This window comes from Perognathus longimembris, chromosome 5 (genome assembly GCF_023159225.1).
Source record: "Perognathus longimembris pacificus isolate PPM17 chromosome 5, ASM2315922v1, whole genome shotgun sequence".
Taxonomy (NCBI): Eukaryota; Metazoa; Chordata; class Mammalia; order Rodentia; family Heteromyidae; genus Perognathus; species Perognathus longimembris.
In genome coordinates, this window is record NC_063165.1 from 66,856,364 (window position 1) to 66,881,740 (window position 25,377).

Here is a 25,377-nt window from a genome sequence, read left to right on the forward strand (position 1 = left end):
CTGAGAGGTCAATTTTTGACCTTTATATGTTGAGTAATTGTTTGGTTTTAGTTACATACTGTTGGGTCGCTGCCCCAATCCTGTGGGGAATACTATTTGACAAGCAGTTTTTGGTTTCACAGACTTGGTCTCTACTGTCTATCCGTCTCCCTTTGTTAACAGTCATATATCAAGGAGATCATGCCCCTTTGTTTTCTGTGTTCTAGGCTTGTCTCGCTCAACATTATTTGTTCGAGTTCTGACCATTTCCCTGGGAATAACAATATTTCACCATTCCTAATCGCTATGTAGTATTCCATTGTGTATAAGTACCATATTTTTTGGATCCATTTGTCTGTGGAGGAAAGTAGGGCTTCTTGATTTTTAAAAATGATTGTGTGTGTGTGTGTGTGTGTGTGTGTGTGTGTGTACGTGCACGTGCGTGCATGCGCGTGCCAGTTCTGGGGCTTGAACTTCAGGCCTCGGCACTATCCCAGAGCTCTTGGGCTCAAGCTAGTACTCTACCACTTGAGCCACAGCTCTACCTCTAGATTTTTTTTTTGGTAGTTAATTGGAGATAAGAGTCTCATGGGGACTTTTCTGCCCTGGGTGACTTTAAACCACATTCCTCAGATCTCAGCTTTCTGAGTAGCTAGTATTACAGATGTGAGCCACAGGCACCCAGCTCAAGATGAATTATTCTTCAACCAATTAAGTTATACAGACTTTCCTATAGGAATTAGTAAAGTACCAAAATAGTGTTACATATTTAAATGAATTAACCCTTTTTATTCCAGGTACAGATATCTTATTTGCTCAAAGTGTCACAGATTATCCATTCTTTGTTATTCTTTGTGATAGTAATTCATAACCATATTGACTGAATCAACCATCCTTGGTTATTAAAGAATGAACATGTACTGTGACCTTTGCTCCACAGTAATGGAACTGCCCAAACATTCATCAGATACTGAATGTCTAGCACTCTGATGCATTTTTTTCTTGTGTCTTCTCAAATTAATGTTGCCTTTATTGCTCAAATACACATTTTCTAGACATCAAATCCCTTTTCCTTTGACCAAGGACTCAGAATATATGAGCTCAAGTGGTTGGTACCATTTATTTACATAAATGGTTAAAATTACCTTTCAGTGTAAGCCATCATATTTTCCATCACTGGTAGTAATATTTTCTCTATCAGTGTAAATCAATTAATGTTTATTTGAAAGTAGTATAATGTGATTTGAATTGGGGCAGCTATCGATTGGTGACCTTGTGCTATTTGAATGTGTTGGCTGATTACCACATGCTCAGTGAAAGTCTTTTACTCCAGATTTTTCTTGACCCTTTATAACCTATGGCTTGGAAAAATTCCTTCAACAAATTTATGTCAGGTACCCTTATTTATAAAGACGAAGCAGTCCCCCAACTAGGAATAATCATATCTTCTCTATAGCATTGTTATCATACATTTAAATGCCATTGGGATGAAACAAGAAACCAAAAGCTAAAGGAAAGATGACAAAAATTGTGTTGAACAGGAATGCCTGTGATTGGTTTTATAAAGACCAGCAGGGAGGGCTCTGTGGTAATTATAATGAGTTATACCTTGAAATATGTCTTTTTTTTAAAATCAGGAACAGAAAAGGCTTATTCTAAGCTATCATAGTTACATAGAGATCCATAACAAATTTCAATAATAATTATTATAATAGTAACCATCACCACAGGTGCCACTGGTTTGTGCCTGTAATCATAGTTCAAAGCCAGCCCAGGAAGGAAAATCTGTGAGATCTTACCTCCAATTAATCACCCAAAAGCAGGAAGTGGAGTGTTATAGCACTAGCTTTGAGTAGAAAAGCTCAGGGACAGATTTGAGGCCTGAGTTCAATTCCCAAGACCAACACACACACACACACAAAACATATGCATCATCATCATCATCATCATCATCATCATCATCATCATCATCTCCATTTCTCATTGGAGTCATAACATAAATGCCAAATAGAAGTCCGTCGGTCTTACAGATCTTAGCATAAAGGTAAACCATTTTCTGCAATACATTTTTTTACTAAAGTGCAAACTGTAGATGGGGTTGACTCTAGTTAGAAATGAGGTTTCATAAACAACTTTTTTTTGAGGCATATGTCAACATGTCAAAAATATGCTGGCTTAGAGAAGATGGGAAGATAGAGGAACAATATAGAGCTAATATAGCTGAAATATACAGTGCTTATTGAAGCAGCTGGTTTTTCTTTTTATTAAAGTAGAAAGGTTGCAGCTTTATTTCACAAAGTCATAAATCCATGATGTGCAAACCCATTTTTAAAAGAGATGTCAGATGCAGGTATGTGACACCAAGTGCACTGGCTGGCAGGGAGAAGGGAAAAGACCATTGGTGAGGCTAACCATAATTATGTACATCTGTATTTGATATGGGGGTGACAAGATTTCATCCCCTGCCAAACACGACCAACATTTAAAAGCACAGGAAACAATGTTACAATAATCCTGGAGCAGAATATCAAGCCAGAAATTGTCATTTTAAATAAATTAGTATTTTTATCATACTACAAAGATATAGAAGATGAATTTTATACTTTTTCCTAGTTGCCAGGATTGGGTAGATGTATGTTTGTACTTTTAATGTGATAGTAGCATTTGCTAACTGCTTGAGAATCTAAACTAATAGGTCCATTTTCTCAGATTCCTTACCATCTGACACAAACTATTCCAGCCCTGTTATATGGGCAGAGTAGCCCTTTTTGCACAAGCACGAAGCCACAAAATCACCTAATGAGTTCTTGTTAGTTTCATCTTGCCTGGAAAATAACACCAAAACTACATAATATCAAGAGAGTAGCAGATTAAAGGAAATATTTTTTCTACCAGTAATGTCTTCAGCAGGCAGAAAGTATTTATATATCTTCCACTACATGTCATACCACTGCATTTACAGCTTCTAGTAAAGCCAACTTTAGAGCAAATGGTAAAAAAAAAAAATTGTTGTAGATAAAAGAACTTATCCAGGTGGAAAAAAAATTAGACTCAGAATTTTCTGTCAAAACAATTGGTTCCTTGTTTGCTCTTCCTTACATTGTGGTTCCATTCGTTTTTGAGAATGGGAGAAGTTCAGAAGGAGCTTACTTGTTTTCCTTAAAGTGTTGATGAAAGTGACATAATTGAAATTTCAGGTTAAAGTTTTGCTTTCTGCCTTCTTGGTCTCCATATATTACTCAGTGCTATTCTTGAAAGCAAATGTGACCCTTCTGGGAAGCCACTAGCTCTATTCTGAGGCTTGCTACTTCTGTCCTGTGTACCAGAGTTAAATGTTTTCTCGTAGCCCAGGGTATGATGAAGTTGTTTGCTCTTTTTCGTATGTACAAGAAGCCCTGATGATCAAAGGATATAAAATTGAGGTCATGGTGATTACTTGAACGGTCTATCATACCACAGATTTATTTCGAACATTTGAGTTGTTTGATCACTAGCCTTTGACACATAACTACAAAAACCTCAGTCCTTTGATCAGATCGCCTTCACTAATCCTAGTGATAAGACCTAGTACTAGCATTTCATGCTACAAATGATATTTAATGGTTTCTTCTAAAACATGAAAGCACTGATTTTATATAGAGGTCCAGGAACTCCTGTACATTTACTACACTCATATTGGAAGGTTATTGAAAGAGTGGTTTTGCTTTCCTGAATTTTAAAAGCAAATTAAATGAGATAAACCTTGAAGGCAAGAATTGTAGAAATGTGATAGCATTTACTAAACTTCAAAAACAGGTCATAATGTACAGAGAGTCATACAAAAAAGCAAGAATAAAAAAAGTTCAGCAGAATTTAGTGGTAAGCATACAAAGGTCACTGAACATTTTTTTCTTTGCAGTAAGTTTGAAATTTTTCATCATACGATACTAGACAAATAAGGAAGGGAAATGCTTAAAATTGAATTATGCAGTGAAATGAGATTGAACGGTCTCAGTGGACAATTAATTATATTAGAGAATTCTTTATGTTTGAAAAAGTTAGAAAATAAAAATACTTTTAAGAGCTTTCATAAACTCATTAGGATATACATTATCTTATAGATCAAAAGCCACCTTAAAAAATAGAAAGCCACCATAGAGGAGAGATTACCAAGTTACAGTAAAAATTAATTGTGTATTATTGCCATTTCATTAGTCAACTTGCAAGCAAGTAGAGTTAGCCTTAAAAGAGAAAAATGACTCAATGCATGGGCTTATGAACATGATTTAAAATGAATATGGCTTTTTTTTTCTTTATTGTCACAGTGAAGTACAGAGGGGTTACAGTTTCATATGTAAGGCAGTGAGTACATTTCTTATCCAACTTGTTATCTCCTCCCTCATGTTGTAACATTTCAGTGTTATAACATGCTTCTTGTGTTTGGCTTCCTCTCACCTAATGATACCCATTCAAGACTCATTGTTGTCCATATGCTTTGTTTGCCCTGCTGAGCCAAAACTAAACAGTGAGCTCTCTTCTCTATTTTACCATAACATTTGGGCAGGAAATTTGGGTACATTTTCCCGGCAGAAAGATGCTTTCCCCTGTACATAAGAAAAATCAGAGAGTTGGTGATTATTTTTTAAGGTGATAAGACAGGCAGCTTCTATTCCATAGTTTGGTCCAGGTTAATGTCCCATAAGGCATTTTAAAGAAAACTTTACTTCCCTATGTCCTGCTTTCTTTTTTCGTTGTTTGTTTGGCTCCTACAGCTGAGATGTGCCCATGGATCTTTTTACATGGAATGCAGACCAAAATGTCACAGCTGAAAAGTTTAATGTAATAAAGGAGAATCCAGAGGAAAGAGGCATATTCAATGCAGTAAACAAAAGATTCATTTTCCATCATCCTAACAGGCTTTCCTGGAGGGACATAGAAATAATTGCAGTGTGGATGTCTACATTAAGAAAAGAAAATACCTCACAAAACTTCATTCCCCTAACCTCAATAAAGGGAGGGTAAAATCCTGACAGAGTCCTTTCTCTGAAAAATCATCTTCAAGCAAGTTTTCCCATGCAGTTTTACAGCTCTCTTAAGCAATCATCTTTTGTTTTTTTTTTTAATGACAAAAGAATTTATAAAAAGAAAAGCTGCAACATAGAATTGAAATTTTGAATGAGAAAAAGTCTTCATCCAAAGGATCTTTGGACTTACTTTCTTGCGTTAGGAATTATCTTCACTTGGGGCTGGGAATATGGCCTAGTGGTAAAGTGCTCGCCTTGTATACATAAAGCCCTGGGTTCGATTCCTTAGCACCACATGTATAGAAAAAGCTGGAAGTGGTGCTGTGGCTCAGGTGGCCGAGTGCTAGCCTTGAGCAAAAAAAGAAAAAAAAAGCCAGGGACAGTGCTCAGGCCCTGAGTTCAAGCCCCAGGACTGGAAACAAAAACAAAACCAAACAAAGGAATTATCTTCACTTCTCTGTTTTTAGCTTTTTGAAAATTACTCCTTCCTGAACTGTAAATATGTTCAGGACCTTCACAAAAAGAGAAAGGGAGGAAACTAGAACTTCATCAGTAATTGTTCCCCATACCCTTTGTCTTGCGATGAGCGTTCTTCCTCCATCTTTCTATTTTTCTTCATCTTTCTAAAGGGAAAATGAGTCTTGCTAATACTCCCTATTATTACCAATGTATTTGGCAATTTAACTTGGCCATGGATCCATCTTCACTTCTTCACATCCTACACATTGGTGATTTCCCATGATCAAATGTGAGAACAGCTTTCAGCTCATATCCTTATTGAACTTCTCATCAGCATCTGACACTGCCTAGAAGTCTGACTACTCATCTAGCGGCTCTCCTCCTCCTCATGCTTTCCCTAGTTCTTTTCTTTTGCTAGTTTTTAAAATATAACCATTCCCCAAACTTCTGACTTCACCTCTATCACCTCAGCAGTTCCTTTTTAAATGAACTTATCCACATCTCTAATGTTAATTGTCCAACAATACAAATGGGTTGTCCTACCTCTCTTCTTAGATATGGACCCACATTATCTAAATTGTTATCTAGATATTTCCACTTGGATGAACTTTCCAAAGATACCCCAAACTCAGCAAGTGCCTTGTCAGCAAATTGTCTTCTTTCCCAACCCACTTCTTTTTCCCTTTTTTTTAAAACTGTATATTTTTTGTCTTTTCTTTTTTGGTATTGGGGATGGAACCCAGGACGTTGCATTTGCTAGGCAAGCACTTTGCCATTGAGCTACATCCCAGCCCTACCCTCCTCTTTTTTGTTCATACTCTATTTCAGTTGTTCTAAGGAAGGAATGCTAGCAAATATGATACGGTACCCTGATTGTGATTGGTTTAAAAAACAGAAGAAAGGAATGTTTGCTACTGCATATAAACCATTTTTTAAAAAATTTGGGCTGGGAATATGGCCTAGTGGCAAGAGTGCTTGCCTCCTACACATGAAGCTCTGGGTTCGATTCCCCAGCACCACATATATGGAAAACGGCCAGAAGGGGCGCTGTGGCTCAGGTGGCAGAGTGCTAGCCTTGAGCGGGAAGAAGCCAGGGATGGTGCTCAGGCCCTGAGTCCAAGGCCCAGGACTGGCCAAAAAAAAAAAAAAAAATTTAACAGTGATGAAAAAATAATGGATGAAAGTCTTTAGGAAAGAACAGATAGGGGAAAATCACCTCCTAGAGCAAGAAAAATGTAAGCAATTTTTCAGGCAAAGGTGATTGAGAAGGGATTAAAGATGTGAAGTAAAAGGATAGGAATCCTAACAACTATGAAGCTGACTACTAGGAATAAAATAGGAAGGTATTTTCTCCTTGCACCTAGTGACATTTGCAGCTGTATTGTATATTCTATATTACATGATATTTGCTTTAATAAATTTACATCTACTATGAGTATCATGAAATGCAATAGTGAATAATAAACAGGTTTCAAGTGTTTATGTGCAATATTTACATTTATTTTGACATACATAGTTGGAGATAACTTGCTTGATTAATGAAAGCAAGTATTCCTTTCCCTTTTGAAATTTTATATATTTTTGAATTCCTAATAAGGATGAAGACTCCTTTCAATTCAATCCATACACAACTAGTACCTTTTGATTGAAATGCTTTTAATAAATTCATATTCTGAAATAAGCATGGTACTTCTGGTTTTTCTTTCTCCTATTAACTTTAGCTGTTGCTCTTTTATTCTTAAGTTCGTAAAATTTCCACTCTAACACCTTCTATGTTTGTAGCCATGATAATGTTTTCCACTATTGTTTCTAAGTGCCATGATTTATTGAATTCAAGTGAACAAGCCCACTTTTCCATTTTTATGGAGGATAAAGTGAAGGGAGAGGTAAGAAAGAGGAGGTATGTTGGAAGGGTAAGAAGATAGTAGAAGTCTGTAGAAAGCAAAGGCTCCATGTTCTTAAGAAAACTACAAGAGATGGTATTTTAAAAGATATTAGCAGTAACAAGAACAACAAAAAAAAAATTTGATAATTACATCTTAGATAGAATTCAGAACAGTGTGGGAAAATGGGAGACCCTGGACTTTCACACTGGACAGCTCTCCTAAGCTGAAATTTTTGTACAGGCATTGTAAGCAAACTGTAACTCTTTCCTTTCTTTCTTCCTTCATTTCTCCCATGTTCATGTCCTTCCACTGATTCTTTCTTCAGCTGCATTCAGTGCACAGCGTCTGCCATAAACTGGTAGCATACTAAGGCTGAGTAGAAAGAGGCCTGAGCTTACTGCCTCAGTTAAAATCCTCAGATCCAGTGTCTGGCCTGGAAGGTGGGAGGAGCCCAGGAAGTGATTACCCTCTAGCTTCTCCCACACAAGCCCTGCCCACTCACACTTGGACAGTGGAGAGATTAGCTTTCTTCCTCCTTCTAGTTTTGTCCTTTGGCTAATATGAAAGGCCTGCCGAAGCTACGGACTTGCATTTTTTAATCTTGGCAAAAGTGCATAGATAGAAGACAGGGCTTCCAGACTGGGAGGAGGGAGGAGAGCTGAAGATACCTGCCTGGGCTGGCGGATCTAAGCAGTCAAAGTGGGCGGCTGAGTGCTTGAAAGAGGATTATGCTCGCACTAGAAATAAGCAGTAAGTGAGTGGCTATGTGGCTTAGTAAAGGATTAATGCCCCCGAGGTGATGGGGTAAACTGGAAAATATTGCTTAGTTCTAGAGTAAAACTGTAAGACTGCTGGCTTTGTGTAGTGCTCTATGCTGTTTAAATGGAGACTAAGGACTTACAAAATCAGAGCTCAAATTCCCTTCTTCTACTCTTTGAAAATGCCAACTTGTATCTAGAGTAGTGGGTACGTACCCTCTTTCTCTAACCCTTCTTCCCAGGAAAATTGGCTAATAAACCAGAGAGGGAATTGGGATTCAATTGGAGAGGTAGAATCCAATACTGGCAGAAATTGCAGTTTTGAGTTATGTTCTGTGAGTGCTGATATTATTATATCTATTAGCAGTGATTGTCAGGAAAGTCTGGGGCACGGAGTTAAAAAGGGAAAAATTAAGAGTTTTCACGATAAGCAGTTAAGTATTCCATATGCAAGGGATTAAATAAAAATATTATATAATAAATAATAGGTTTAAAAAAGTAAAATGTGGACAGCAGTTAGGGAGTAGGAGAGGGCATAGATAAAAAGAAAACTTTCATTTAGACAACTGTTCGTGCTAGCCAAAAGATTTCACAATGTTTACAAAGTCAAGACAATGATTCAGGGATACTTCAATTATTGTTGTACATTATTAATACTGTTGCTGGGCAAGATCTGTGGTTCTCTGGTCAGCAAGTTCTGGCAATGAAGCCACTGCCGCATGTGCAAAGAATTCTGGGATGCCCGACAGTGAAATGGATGGAAGGGCTCATATTCCATCTCTTCTTAATGTCCTTTTGTCCAGAAATCGGGTCATGCAAATGAGCTACTTGGTACGTATACAGATCAATTTTGGAGAGGCATTTCTAAATGTGTTGCATTAAAGGGTCTCTGGACAATATCTTATGGCCACCAATGAACTAAAAGGGTACAGAAGCAAAGTGATAGGTAGGAAGTCAGCTTGACTAAAGCCAACTTTGTCCTTTTAGTTTTCCATCAATCCTGAAATGGAACCTGAAAGGAGGACAAGAATAATAAAGAGAAATACTGTGGCCATCTGTTCTCTTCTAAGTGACTGTATTCATTAATGGATGAATGAGAATTTGGATTTTATGCATCCTAATACTTGAAGATTCTTTACTATAGTAAAAAGCACAAAAATAGAAGATATGTATATATAGGGGGAAGGCATAGTAAATCCAGTTTGAGCTGCCATAAAGGAAAAAAATAGAGAAAAACTATGTTCCACAGTTTAAAGATTTATATCATTGTCACTGAAAGGTGACTTAATGGGATGAAGATATACTGTGGCACAGCAAATTCAAGTATTGGAAATATTTAAATTCTCTTAATTCTGGTTCATGCAATTAATATTTGAAGCAAGGATAAAAAGAAATCTGACCATGGCTAACTATGCAAGTATTTTTTTTATATGTTACTAGTATAAAGAAGTAACATGGCATTTCTAGTATTCCTATCAGTTGTTACATTGGGAGAATAAAAAAGGACTGATGGACTCAGACATATTATCGTTCTCCTGTAGAACAACTATAAAAAGAACAACCATAAGATGACTGTCATAATATATGCTTCTTTTCAACTTTGGAATTTATAATAACAGATTTTGCTATGGGGAAAATGGATAAGGAATAGTCACCAAAAATAACAATAAAAAAATTAATCAAGTGCATTTTTAGGATGGTCTATACTCTTCCAACTGTTTTTAACTACCTAATTTTGAAGTTGGTTTTATTTAAAAATTACTTGTTTTTTTAATGTTCATAGTAATCTAATTTGTAAACAGTATCAAAAATCTGAAGGTTTGTTTTTGGAGTTGCATAATACTTCTCTTTTTCTGGAAAGAAGTTATTAAAACATTTTATATTCCAAGCAGTAAGCCTACAGAAGTATCTGTAATGAAGAGAAATGTTCTAAGATTCTTCAGGGAATTACTTATGTATCTCAAAGTATTCTTTCCTGGACAACTGAATAAAGAGAAGCATGTGAATATTGAGAAAAGCAGAAAGGGCATAATTCAGATGGGAAAGACTAAGCAAAAATTTTGAATAATAACTATGAGGCATCATTTAAAAGGTATTTGCTGTTGTACATGAGAGAATAATATGTTGATGCCTTGTACTAGTGAATAAGGCTATGTAGAGTTAACTTTAAGACATATTAAATGAGAAATAAGAAATTAATGGAAAAAACTAAATGATCATTTAAAATTATTCTTTCACAAGAAAAGTAAAGAACAAGGATATGGAAAACTAAGCAGTGATGAAGACCTGGAAATAATTGTTGATGAAAAGCAGGTAAGTGAACACTTACATATGTTTTCTATAGTTGCCCTGTAGATTTTTGGCAAGGAAGCCCTTTGTGTAATTTGGTCCTTCTCTGACAGCTGTGTTAGCCCATTTTACTGAGGCCTGTTGATCAAATGGATTTTGAGGGCAGCTAAACCTGTTTATATGATCCTCTGCCCTGATGACTATGGTAAATGATGACAGATAAAGCTAGATCATAGTTAGAAGAACTTTGGAGAAATTAAAGGCTCCATTTGGTAAAAGCAGTGAAAACCACAATTATAATTTAATAGGAAAAAAGATATTTAAATAAGAACAAAAAGTATAGTATTTTGAAAATGAGAAATGTTATCATTAGTGTGTCTTAGAAAACCATGACTTTGCTTCAGGGGAGGAGGATAAAAAGGCTTTGAAAACTTGAGAAATTTAATCATACATTTTACCCAATTAAATTGCTCAAATTGTCTGAAGTCAATTTAGAGGTGAAATTTAAAGCTAAAGAAGTGGCTGTTTAATACTCAGTAACACTGCCCTAATTTGAGAGACCTCTAGTTTGGATGTTTTATGGGCCCATAAGGTGAGATGCAAATTGCTTAATAGACCATAAACAATGACATAGTGAGTAGTGGACGATATCCAGCTATGACAGTGAATTGGCATTGGCCCTTAGCATCTTTGTTAATTATCAAGGAGACAAGAAAACTACACATGTATTTAATGTACAAGTGATACTGAATCTTAGGGAGTCAAGTCAGGTGTAGAGACAGTGATAACTCAGAGGGATCTGAGCAGATAAAGACATTAGAAAAAAAAAGCCAATATTTTACATAAACACATGTAGAATTTGGACAGTTTCTTAATTATGTAGTTTATTTTTCATTATAACAATGATATTAAAGGACCCATTGTATTTTTGGAGTTTTTATCTTGCCAGCACCTGGTCCTTGAGCTTCCACTCACTGGTACTATACCACTTGAGCCACACCTCTGGCTTTTTGATGGATAGTTGGAGATAAGAGTCTAGAGGATTTATCTGTCAGGTTGGCTTCCAACTAAGATCCTCAAATCTCAGCTTCTGAATAGTTGGCATTAAAGGTGTGAGCTCAGCTCATTGCATTTAGTTTTTGACAAGACAGGAAATGGCAACTAGAAGGCAGAAGCCAGAAATAACTGACTTAGAGACCTGTTTGTTGAGGGTAATTGAGGCAATTGAAGTGGTATTCCAAAGCCACTACATGGAGATGCAGGATATCCTGGCCTCACAGGGTCTTATCTACAATTGTCTCTCATCATTCTCTTGCTCCTGGTAAAGCAAGGTGGGAGTAGAGAAGGTTGCCCTGGTAATTTCCTTCTTAGTGCCAAATAGCCAGGTCAGTTAATATGATGAGTGGGGCCAGGGCCTAAGTGCTCTCCTGAGCTATTAACTATTATTTTAGCCATGACAGATTACCTGTGATATACAATTTACACTTCTCACTGATCTCACCTATAGAACAGGATTCTGACTAAAAGCAGGACCTATCTGCTGAATAAACTAATAAAATAAAACTAATTACATTTTGAGAATACAAATACATATTCATTTCCCTATTAATATGAAAAGTTATTTATATTTCTCTTTTAACCATGTGGAAGGTAAAATCTTCATTACTATCTTTCTCCTCAATGCTGCTTGTGTTTATTGCTAAATCTTTCTGTTTTAACTAAATTTTGGTGTTATGGAAATGATAATGTTGTATATTGAGATTTTACTGTTGTTTTCATGGTAACTTTCACAAGGTTTAAATTGTTATTAAACACATTTTTTATTAATTTCCAAGAAATCTTTAAAAAGAAAGAAAATCTCCTAATATTCTTCTTTAGAAGATAGGACTTTCATTACTGGGTCAAATGAGGGCAGACTCGGTAGGCTTGGAGCATCCTCTGCCTCTGTGGTTTTCCTGTTCCTTCCAAGGGCGCTGCACAAGTTGCTACCATTTGGCAGTAGTCCAATGTTGTGGAGTCATTCATGTCAAAACATGCTTCAGGAGATGAGTAATTATGAATATGAGTTGGCTTTGGTGTTTGCTGTTGGCAGGAAAAGTAGTCCTTCCTTGATTAGGAGGCTTATTTGGGGTTGTGGTGTGAGCAAATCCTAGGTTGAAATGATGGCAGTGTTGGTGCATAGAAATAGAATATTTGAGAAAATACTATAGTTTTAGAAAACTATACAAGAAAACATGCCTACGTTTAAGAGATCAACAAGTTAAGTGTATGTGCATAAACGTATGAAGTGTGTTTTTATTACAGAAATAGACATTGTTTCTAGATAGGATGAATTTATGCATATGACGTGTGTATAATTATATTAAAAATCTAGAGCCCTATTTTGTCAAGAATCTTTATGGTCAATCTTTTCAGAAACACAGTAGAAGTTTATTTGTCTATCTTCATATGCTTGTAAGTAGATTTTTTAAAGTAAATGATGTCAAAAGAAAATCTACAGAAGATAAATAGAATGATTGGTGTGCTACGATGGGCAGAAGTTGGCCAGTCTCATTAAATTCATCACTCAGGCTGTCACTCTACACAAGCTGTGTAAGCTCTGTGCTGTTTCACTGATCAGGTGTACTAAACAGAAAGCCCACACTCTTGCTTATATAATCAAATTGATAATACAAGGAGCACATATTGTATGGGTTTGGTTTCTCCCTGGATGTCCTCATTCAGGGGAGTAAAAGATCATTCTATGTTATTTTTATTCTTGAAAGACAATATTGTACTGCTCTCTAAAATTTTAATGGCAAATTTTATTTGGGATTCATATAAAATATCCTAGAAAATTAACACTAATGCCATAATATCATAAAATACTAGTTGTCTGTTACTTTCCCTCTCTATCTCTGTCTGTCTCTGTCTTTCCTCCATATCTCTGTCTCTCTCTCTCTCTCTCTCTCTCTCTCTCACACACACACACACACACACACACACGCACACACCCCATTTGTATATAAATATATCACATTGGGACAGAATCTATATTCTCCACCAAAAATTCCCCAGCATTTTAAACTTTGAGGATAGGAAAATAATTGAAAGGATGTGTTAAAAAGAAAATTAATGTCCCTAAAATTCACACACTAGATATAAAAATAGTGTATCTGTATATAATTAGTGAATACCATATTTGGCCCTCTAGAATAAATATTAAAAGTGAAATCATAATTATGTAGCATCATTTTGTTATGAAAATATTCTTTCCTGATTTGAAAAGGGTGGGGATGTGACTCAGTCATAGAGCACTTGCCTAGCATGCATAAGGCCCTGTGTTCAATCCCTACCTAACACTGAAAAATAAGAAAGAAAGAAGAAAAGACAGGTTAAAATGGCACTTGTTCAGAAATAAGTGTCATATAAACATGAATTTCCTTCTGAAATTACTGAGATAAAAGGGATAGGAATTCCTTACCTTTAGTAAGGAATTCGGTACCTTGAATAAATAATGAATAATATTTTTTCATTTTTCCCCCAGTGGTACTGTTGTTTGAACTCAGCACCTTATACTTACTAGGCAAACACTATATCACAAAAAGGGTTGACCATGCCCTGAACCCCTTTTGCTCTGGTTTATTATTTAATAGGTTCCCACACTTTTGTCATGTCTAGCCTTGGACTGCAATCCTCCTACCTCCACATTTGAGTAGTTAAATTACAAGCATGAACCACTATGTCTGGCTTGTTTTTCAAATAGAGGCTCATGAATATTTTGTCTGGGCTGACATCAATCCTGTCTTTTTAACTCCCAAGGAGCTGGGATCATAAGTCTATACTGCAACATATGGCTCATTTTATTCTAAATTAGTTTTTAAAAATTATATTTATTAATTTTTATAATTTACAATTAATGTTAATTAATTAGGTTTTAGTTACCATTTTTTCTAACAAAAAGTTTATTGTGTGAAGGATGTAAATTGCCTTATTTCTAAAATGTTTTCAAATTCTAAGTAGGCTTAAAAAATGATAATGACTAACAAAATTATTGGGTATTGTAATTATATGAAGGATAGCTTCAAGCTCTGCAGAAACGGTTTAACAAAAGGGTGGCGTGGAACCCAAAGCTGGGGCTGCAGGTCACATGGTGCAGTAAGGTGAAGAAATGTCCAAAGTCAGCCACTTACAGAGGGAACAAGTGAGCTCGGATCCAAGCAGTTCAGAAGACTTCAGCCATGCTGGCGGGTTCTGGCGGGTTCTATCACAAGGGTTGCTGAATCAGTGATCTAAGAGGAACCTGAGAATTTGCATTTCAGAGTTCTCAGACACTGCTACTGGTTCCAGACCACACTTTGAAAACCATGCTCAGAGAAAGTAACTAAGGGAAAATTGTGTGTGTGTGTGTGTGTGTGTGTGTGTGTGTGTGTTGATAAATTTGCCATATTTCCTAGGCATTACCTGGAATTCTAAAATGTAGAACTTATAGACACTCAAAATTATGATTGAAAGCAAAAAAGTCACAGGCATTTACATTGCAAGGTGACTTTAAAAACCCAAGTTGGGAGTTGGATAGATTCACAATAAAAAAGAACTCAACCAGAGCACAATGTCCTTATTTGTAAAATAATACTTCATTCTTCACATCTCCTGAGTTTATCTTGTTTATAAATAGGGTAATATTTTAAAAGTGAAAAACATGTTTTATCTTAATAAAAACACATTTTATCTTAATAAAATTGCATGGTTTTTGAGACAAGCACTCTTGCCACTAGGCCATATTCACGTTACGGAAACAAGAGTTATACCACTGTCCATTCAAAAAGCAACACTTAAAAACCATTTAGTGTGAACCAACTGCACAACTCTTAGGGGGAGAGTGGAAGGGGAAGTGGAAGGGAGGAAATGAGGGAGGAGGTAACAAGTAGAAGGAGAAATGTACTCACTGCCTTTCATATGAATCTGTAACTCCTCTGTATCACACTTTGACAATAAAAAATGCATTCTGCACTAGATTAGAAAAAAATTGCATGGTTTTAAACCATGTGTTTTATTTTAATTAGCTAGCTGTCTCCAACCTATCTCCTTGTCCACCTGCACTTTCTAGATCTCTGGAAAGATGAATGGAGGTTTCTGGAGTCCCAGGTTAGATACAAAGTACACAGACTCCAGCCCTCTATCTAGCATTTGACCTGATACTCTTCATCATTCCACAAGTTACTGGAAGGTCAGTGCAACTACCCTAGTTCTTGAGCCCAAGCCAAAGAACAATTCAGGCAAGGCGAGAAACATACAGACAGTGGTAGTAAAGTTTATTAAAGAAAGATTATACCTTCTAGACAATGGAAGTGATTGTCTCTAGGATGAGCATAGTAGACTTGGGAGTTTGAGATTGACCAGTGAGTAATTCCTAAGCCCAGGTCCAGACCACTGAATTGAGGTCACAGGTAAACAACAATCTAAGGAAGGTAGGGTAGGTTATAGAATTGCAATGAATAAATCAAAGGGGGTCCAACTGACCCTTAAGGTATGATTTATGGACCTGGGATTTGTTTTCAGTAAGTTAGAGGTCTGTTGTTTCAAGAATTGTTTGTTCTGGTTCTTGGGCTTGAACAAAATCTTTCATTAATCCTTAGATAGGTAGAGGACTCTGAACTATCTGTGACAACCTGTGACCTTGATCTTAACAGAGGCTGGCTACTGAGTTTCTCAGACCATTTGACCTTTCCTCTCATAGTCACCACTTAGGTTTATCTTCTATCTAACATGCTTCTCTTCAAAAACTGAAAGCCTTGAAGAATCTCCCATTTTATATTTCCTTTGCATAGTTGCATCACTCATGATGAACTGCTGTCTACTACACAAGTTCTTAGCATCACCCATGACTGGTCACTCTGTATAAATAGGTTAAGAAGATATTTTGTCTCTGTGCTCTCTTACTTAAAACAACCCTTTCGATGAACACTGGTGGCTTATCCTCTTAGTGACTCAGGTGGCTGAGATCTGAGGATCACAGTTGAAAGCCAGCCACAGCAGGAAAGTCTGTGAGACTCTTACCTCCAATGCAAAAAGAATCCAGAATTAGGAAACTATTCTTTTTCCATTTAAACTCTAGCAGTACTTCTAGTGCCTTAAGTCATTCATCTGTCAAAAATTTTAAGGAAATAACTTACAAGACGGGGAATTAGGGAGCCTGTTTTATTTGAGTACACACCTGGCCACTCACTGGATATTTAACCTATGATACATCATTACTTTTCTTTACTTGTCATGAATTGTTTTTCATAATTTTTTCCTAATTATCTTACTTGATAATTTAATCACAGTCATATTATCACTGTATTTGATAATTTTAAAAATTCTCTCAATTTATGTTAGTCATGTTTATAAAATACATTTATATATGCATATATATATATTCGTTATGTTGCAGTGCTGAGAACTGGGCACAGTGTGGTGTATTCTAGATAAGTTCTCTACCACTGAACAATATCTCAGAAGCCAAATAAATATTTTATTATGTAAGTAATAGATTTATTACCTTACATTTATTACATATAAACGAACAGGCATTATACAGTACGAATACACACATACAGATAAATGATAGAAAGATAGAAAAAGAATGTTAAAAAATTTAAGAGAAAATAAGAAATTAACAATGAAACTGGAAATTAAAGCTATCCCTTTTTGCTTCAAAACTCATTCCTTTACATCTCTGCCTCCTCCCATCCTTCAATTTAGATATTTATGTGATGGGCAATATTCACACACAAATTACTTGCTCAAGTATAAACATAAACATATTCACACAAAGAAGTTAACTTGTTCACTTTTTTCTTTTAAGGTCATTATCCTTATTCATGAAGCATGTCATCATTGTATAAAGATTTAGCTATTGTAAACAACTAATATTTGTTTCTCTGAAATGTCTTTATTGTCTCTTTACTCCTTTAAAAATCTCAACTATAAGTTTTAATGCATTTTTCCCATAGATTTATACAATCCAGGTCAATATATAATATATTTCTATAGTTGTAAAAGAAGCTCACTCTTTCACTCTGAGCTCTTTGGGGTTTGTTTCTGTTCTGTCCTGTAATGTGGTAATTCTGAAAGTTAAAGACAGAAAATAAACATTTCCATGCTGTAAAGTTATACTGTATAATATCATTGAATTGTTTCAATGAACATGTATGTGAGAATTTTTTTTTAAATCCAGAGGTAGAGCTATGGCTAAAGTGGTATAGCACTAGCTTTAAGAAAATAAATAAATAAATAAAAGAGCTCAGAGACAGCACCCAGGTCCTGAGTTCTAGCCTCAAAACTGGCACCCCCTCCCCACCCCCAAGAAAAAATCTGGTAGGAACTATTGTATAATGAGCTACCACTTATTCATTGAACTTTCACAGGAATAAACTTTCCCCGAACACTTCTTTACTGTTTAATTGTTCCCTCTTGGCCCTTGGAAAAGAAATGCCTTCTGTATCTAACATGAGAGCTAAAAGGTGGTTGCTGACAGCCACTTACTTTTTCTCTGACACCTTCTAAAGGAGCTTCTACTTAGCCTGAGAATGAAGAATAGAGACAGCATATGCATTTCTTAGTCTAAATATTTGTAAGCATCTTCTAAAACTTGTAAGGGAACCCCAAGCAGAAACCAGTGGGCATTAGAACTACTGCTATATTTTTAAATTTAATTTTATTGTCAAGGTGATGTACAGAGGAGTTATTTTTCTAGAGACAAAGTAGGACCACCCTCTTGTGTCTCCAATAGCACATAAGCATTTGAGTAGGATTCCAGTTCTGTCCTTGTTATCCTGTGGAGTGGATCCTAAAAAGAATTAAAAAGAACATAAAGACCACCATGAAATAAAAAGGAAGAGTAAGAAAAACAGACAAATGGAAAAGATTCCCAGTTTCCTTCTAGCACCAAGAACATAGTATGCTCCTACCACCATGATGCACGTTGGTTACCATCTCCATAACTGACTTGCATCTCAGGCTTTAAAAAAGATAAAGTGTATCCCTACTTTATTGTACTCAGCATCATCTGGCCAGTACTTTTTTTTTTTTTTTTTGTACTTCACTTAAGTAATCCGGCTCCCATTTGCTTCGAAGACTTACAAAGTTTGAGGCTTGCTTCCTGGTTTCATATATAAGTGGTCCCCCTAGTTCCTTCTTGGAACACTTGCTTGGTCAGCAAGAAGAAAATTCTCCCTTAGAGCTTCAGAAAGGAGACTGCCTATTCATCCTGGAGCTCCTGAAGCAGGCGACTCTGTGACCTACAAAAGATGCAGCAGGTCATAACATTGTAATGCCCTGATTGCACTCACAGTAGATGTAGACTCCTTAGTGATTTCCTCACCAACACTGATCGATAGAAACAGTGAAATTAGAAGGAGCTAGATTTATTTGCTCTCTGTCTGAACTCAGCATTGGCATAAAGAAAGACTCATGATTATACTCCAATCAGTTCCATCTTGTCTGCAAGGCTATTTATCATCAACAGATACTTTATGAAGAAGGAGAAATTTTTCCATTAGGTTAAATAGAAAACTAAATGGAATAAACTTATTCCTAAGTATTCCACATTTTTATTAAGGAATACAAAAATAATTGAAAAATACTGGTAATTTAGAGAGAGATACCACAATAATGCCAACTATCTTTCCTTTGTACATTCTTTGTAAATTCACAATGAAAATTCAAATTAGTTATGCTTAGCTTCATGCATTTCAACTTAGACTAGTGATTGCCCTAAGCATCACCTGCTAGGGAAACACAAAGGACAAATCTAATATCTTAATTTCTGAATCCTCTGACAGCTTACTAAAGTTTGATTTATTAGGCAAGAAAATGCAGAAACTCCCTCTTCACAGACTGGCACAGATGCCAAGGAGCTAAAGTAGGAATCCATTGTCCTAGTTTCTGGTCTTGGCTTTGCCACTTACTAATAAGCAAAAGACTTTGGAGTATGAGTTTCCATTTCTTCATCTGTTCAATGGTAGAATACCATGTAGATCAAGTTATTGTCTGTTCTGAGGCTCAAATGGGGATGCTTTCTCCTAAAGCCTACACCCTTACTTTGGTCAGATCTGAATGGAACCCATGGCCACTGTAGTCATATCTGATACTCTTTCTACCAGCAACTCATACTTCTTGTATGTGAGTTGGAAATAGGGTTTGTGACATGACATCTCACTTGGTTATTTCTACCCATTTATTCCTGCGCCTTCTGCACACCTTCTGCAGGATAGTAGAAAATATTTCTCTTAAGTGCATTTTCAGTGTTCCTACTCCTCTGCTACACTGTTTTTCAGCATTGTAAATATAACTCAAATTGTGCTTACTGCTGTCACACAGGGAAGATTGGGGCCCTTATAGTCAGAAATCTGAGTAAGAAAAGGCTACAGCCACATGATAATTTTATTACTTTGGGAAAATTAACCAGTTTCTCTGAGCTTGAGAGTGCTCTGCTATAGAATTAGTTAGATATTAGTAGTTGGGGCAATCCCTAAGTATAAATGTTAGCCAAGTGTATGGTGGAAATAAGCTCAGGCACTGAGCTGAGTGTGTATTGGGTATGGGCAATGATAATCCTTATATATTTATTAACTATCACATCCTCTTGGACTTAGAGACTACTGAGTTACAATGAGTCTTAGCAGGAAATCTTTTCTGGGGTCATGGATACACATGCCTTTATAATCAGCCGTGGGCAGAGGGGAATCCATGAGAACATTGGCTCCTGGTCATGAGCTAGCCCCACTAGAGGGGACAGCATCTACCAGTCCAGCTTGTTGGAAATAGGTGCAGAATCATTACACATATTAACTTTCTAAGAACCGCATCTTCTGGGTTTAATGCTTACAATTTTAATATTTTAGATAGTGTGTAATTAAATAAGATGGGTCTGTGTACTGTACACTATTTGGTGACCTTATGCCCATGAGGTTCCTAAGGTCAAAGGAGAGAAGGAATGTCAATGGCGTGGGCATCACTTCTTCTTATTGCCTACTTTATACTGTTCCTTGGATCCTAAAAAGGAAATAAAGGCCAACATAAAATACAAAATAATACCTCACAGTATTATCAGTTAGCTTCGTCCTACCACTATCTAAGCAGCTATCTGCTCATCTCTTCTGTTAACCTTCTGCTTTATATTTTTCACTTGAAATGAACTGAATCAAGTTGCTGATTACAATAAGGGACGTTAAGGTACACTGGCAGACAGCCTTACATCCTCTATGAAGTTCAAGTACTTTAAAAATGGAACCAGTAATTCTAAAATGTTAAAATTTTCCACTTGATAAAATGAGCAGGGCATGTATTTGTGAGCACAGGATGTAAAAAATGTCTCTATCTCCTCAGGTCTGTTTTCTCAATGAACAACAAGGTACTGCATTGATGAGTATAGCAAGAAACCCTCACTGCCTCTACCAGTTCATTCTCTTCAGTTCTCCAGAAGGTATTGAAACTCACAGGACTCAGTTAAAAACTGTAGTCACTGAGATCATTAATTAGGCACCTTGTCCAGTTCAACAAATACCTGAAATGCAATAGTACCTCTTTATAAAATATATTAATGTTTCTTACATGCAGTAAAAATGAAAAAAAAAAACTGGTCTTTTCAAGTTGGAAAACATGTATAGATATTAAGTCATTTCCAAGAGCCTCCAATTCTTGCTTCTTTTTATGTTCCTCCTCTGGGATTGAGCTCATGACTTCTTGCTTCCTAGGCTAACACTCTTACCACTTGAGCTATGCTTTTAACAGATTATTTTGGACGTGGAGTCTAGAGAACTTTTCCACCCTGGCAACCGAACTCTTCAAGTCTCAGAATCCTAAGTAGCTAGAGTTACAAGCATGAGCCACTGACATCTGCCTATGCTTTTCTTAACTTAATAAGGAAAAGTGGTATTGAAAGCCTGTTTAGTCAGTGAGAAAATAAATTCAGCTTTCATTTTGTAAGGTGACATGTTGAGTGTAAAAGTGACATGGCATCTGAAAGTTAAAGACAGAAATGGTAAAAAAAAAAAAAAAGACAGAAATGGTAGTACTTAAAAGTAGATCCAGATATTTTGAATACAACTTGAAAACAGACCTTTCACAGCAAAAGGTATGGTGCTTTTAATTCTTGTTAGGTTGTTTTCATTAATGCAAGAAATGCAGACATCAGGGTTGAATAAGTTGATCCAAGTATTTTTTAAAAGTTTTGCTCAGGAATCCATTCTCAATCATCTTGAATGGAGGAGGGGCTGGTGCCACCCTTACAGAACAACTCATGTGTGCAGACACGCTTTGTGTGATGAAAGGAGGCTTCCACCAAAAAGTTGAGTTGGTTCTCCATCAACTGAAATAAGTGAATGTCATGAGAACCTTGGTTTAATCCATACTACCAAAGTATAGACAATGCAAGTTATTTTCCATCACAGGCAATATTAGAACTTGAGTCTGGATTCATTCATTCATTTACCCTTGTGACTGCCTTCCTGAATGACAGTGCTGCACATCTTTCCTTCTAAGGTGTATCATACTAAGTAAGCCAGAATATTCACATGAGGAAAGCATGGAGTCAAGTGCACAGCTATCTTGCTCACAAATTTTATTCCATAATAACTGTTTACCCCATAGAATTTTATGCAAGAATGTTTTATATAAGGTCCTTCCTAATCTTTTGACAAAGGTTCTTATTTCATCTTCCTTTCTTTAGTCTTGAAATTGTGCATTTTGTCTGTGTTTACTATTGTGAACTACTGTAGAGCGAGCCCATTCATCCATCAGGAAATCAGTTGCCAGTACTTCATCTAACAAACCCTGGAAGTGAATTCACTGTGAACTAGGTGAATCAGTTTCCATTGCCAAAGAGATCTGAAATATTTATACTACAAATATTTATGTTACAAATAAAACTCTGATAAAAATAACAAAGGAACAGGCTGACTAACTATCCTAAAATTACCTTTTCTCACTTTACGTATTAAACTTCTGAGAAAGTTTGCAGCATGAGCTTTTCTCTTCTCTCCTGACTGTGGGCCTAGCTGCCTGTTCTCTGCTCTTGCCCTGACCTTGTCATTGCGGCGGTTTTGCTTTCATTTCCCTCCCGTCCAGACTTTGCAATCACATCTTTTCTCTCCACTCAGCACCACTCTCTGATCCCTGGTCTGGAATATGTCTCTTATTCTGACACTGCATATATAAGGATTGACAGAAACGCAGTTCTTGCAGACCTGCTTTTTTTTAATGCTCCATTGCTTCTTTCCCTGTCTCCAAAACAACGCTATAATTCTGTCATTTCCATTCTTAGTCATTAATTTTGCACATTGTTCTACCCCTAGGCAGAGTGAGTTCCACTTCCTTTCTTGTGATCTTTGAAATGTTCACATGTGCCCACGCGTGTGTGCGCACACACACTATGACTGTTCATTGCATTGTTATCTGTTTCTCACTAGAGTATTATTTTTTTGCCAAATGATCTCATTCTTGAAATTCTAAGGAAATGGTGAGAGTGTACCATCTTTGCTTTGTGTTAGATGATCTAAATAGAAAACAAATGTTCATTCATCACTTTTTTCTAACATAATTATCTCATTTGTATAATTAGTGAATAATTAATGAATTTCTGTTGTAGAAAAGCACTAATCAGAAAAGTCATTTTCTTTGAATCAAGAGTTGCCCAATTGTCTCCCCTAAACTCCCAGCTTCTGTCTTTGAACTTTAAAATATATTCCTGAAATTGTATAATTTGAGTGTAATAAATTATTGTATAAGTTTTGTGAACCATATGGGTAGGTCCTTCTCCCTAAAAATGAGTGTTTCTGTATCAGTTGATGATGATAATGATAGTGTGTGTGTGTGTGCGTGTGCATGTATGCATGTGCGTGTGTGTGTGTATGTGCGTGTGTGTGCATGTGTGCCAGTACTGGGGCATGAACTAAGAGACTGTGTGCTGTCCCTTAGCTCTTTTGCTCAAGGATGATGTTCTGCCACTTAAGCCACAATTCTATTTCTGGCATTTTACTGTTTATTTGGAGATAAGAGTCTCATGGACTTTACTGCCCAGGCTTGTTTTGAACCTCCATCTTCAGATCTCAGCCTCATAAGTAATCCTAGTGGATTGCAGATGTGAGCCACCAGCACCTGGTTCCTTTTTTTTTTTCTTTAATCTTAAATGGTACAAAGTACATTTAACATATCAATTTATGAGTACACATGCTTTGATTTAACGGTTCAATTTATGAATATCATGCATCTTGGTTAATGCCACCTTTCCACCCTTCTATGTCCCAAGGTGATGGGTTTTGTTAACCAAATTGTTTAGTAAGTGATGGAGCTCAAAGACAGGGCTAAGTATTCTTAAATTTTTAAGGTAAAATCTTAGAAATTATGGCTTTCTTAAAGTATCAGTCTGTTTTTCTTTAAATGAATGAGCAATTTTATTTTCTTTTGTACTCATTCCATAACTTATTATTATTATCTTTATGTAGTTGTGCAAAGGGGTTTCACTTCAACATGTTAAGTTTCTAAGTGCTATGTATTTTGATCAGTATTGTCCCTTCCATCGTTCTCTCCCATCTCTCCCAACTCCATTCATGCCCTAAATTTGTCTGGAAGAAGTTAATTTTAAATCACAACCTTGAGATTCGGATTTTTATAAACAACAGTATCCTCGCTCTGTAGACTCCAACACTAGTTGGCTTGGTGGTGGTCACCCAAGATACGGAGAGGACTGATGTTTCCATAATCTCAAATAAAATGCAGACTCTTCAGTCAGGACTTGAAGCTGTTCATGTTTGCCCAGCCTCTGACTCTCCTGTCATCCTGCCTGATGCCACCGCAACACTGGCCACACTCCTACTGAATAGCACAGAATGCACTCCAGCTTCCTCCCTTTCATCCCGCTGTCAATCTTGTTTCTGTTTGTGGATGTGCAAGTAGATAACATAGCACATGGATTTGGTATTTGTGCTAGCAGTAGAGGGGTGTGAACGGGTGAAAGAAGGAGGCTAGCACCTTGAAGAAACTAAACCAGTAAGAAAACTTGACTCTATAGGTGAGAGGATCTTTTAAACTTTATCACTTTAGGAAATATGGGAAGCAAAAAGACAAACAAACAATTGAAGGCCCATACCTTAGAAAAAGAGGGAATGAATAGAACATAGGAAATCTGAGAAATTACTATTTAGACAAATTTGCTATGTATACAATTTCATTCATTGTGTTCGAGGGCATAGTTATAGAAAATGTTTAGTTATATTTTGTACATTAATGCCTTCTCTAGTTCTTAAAAACACAAAGCTCAATTCTGACCTCTTCCCAATGTTCTCCTTCCCAGGTAGCAATGTGAGGGGAGAGTATTTAGAGCCAGAGGAGGTTGGGGGACCTTTAGCTTCCAGTTTTCAGGAAAGAGAACTAAACAGGGAATAATACTTTTAAAAACTAGTTCCAAAAGACACTACGTAAAGAAAATTATATACCCTTTTATTTTCTGTATTATGAATTAACTTAAAATAACTTCAGGAGGAAAAGAAGATCTTGCTTTTGAAAAAAATACGATTATTTTGATGGAAGTCAGCCTGTTTCCTTCAGTTTTGTACACATACTTCTGTGAATAGCTATAGAGATATAGTTGGGAAGTGTTTGCTAAGGGCAAGAACAGAGGTGACACATTTGGTTGTGTCTCTTGAAAAGCTAGTGGGGACGGGGTGGATGCACGGCCCATGTGTGTGAACTGCCAAGTTGCCAAATTCTGCAGCAAGACTGAAAATGGGGACTTCGGGCAAACACTTGGGACTCTGAGATGCATCATTTCTGCTTTCCCTAGTCAGAATCTTGAAGAACTTACTTTCTTGTGCTTACATGTTCTCAGGAAGAGACTTGGGCTTTCAAAACAATTCCCAAAGATTTTTAAAGCAGTGTTCTCCTCAAAGGATGATTCACAGGACCACTGGGACCCAATAGAAATTACTATTCTGATACCAGTGCTATGCTTCACTCTTGTGATTCCAGCTACTGAGGAAA

The 25,377-nt window shown here is 36.5% G+C and overlaps 1 protein-coding gene across 4 annotated transcripts in view; it reads left to right on the forward strand.

Moving 5' to 3' along the window:
- The window catches only part of Pex5l (peroxisomal biogenesis factor 5 like), a 223,746-nt gene that overhangs the window by 59,102 nt on the left and 139,267 nt on the right, over nucleotides 1–25,377 (forward strand). For 2 of the 4 annotated variants that reach the window (XM_048347064.1, XM_048347065.1), the window contains exons 1-2: nucleotides 8,770–8,916; nucleotides 10,327–10,398. The exons of 1 other annotated variant lie outside the window; for it this stretch is intronic. In XM_048347064.1, coding sequence (XP_048203021.1) covers nucleotides 8,824–8,916; nucleotides 10,327–10,398 — 165 coding nt within the window. In that variant the 5' untranslated portion in view covers nucleotides 8,770–8,823. Of the gene's footprint in view, nucleotides 1–8,769; nucleotides 8,917–10,326; nucleotides 10,399–25,377 lie in introns of those variants that run through there. One more of the 4 variants, XM_048347061.1, reaches the window with a different exon arrangement.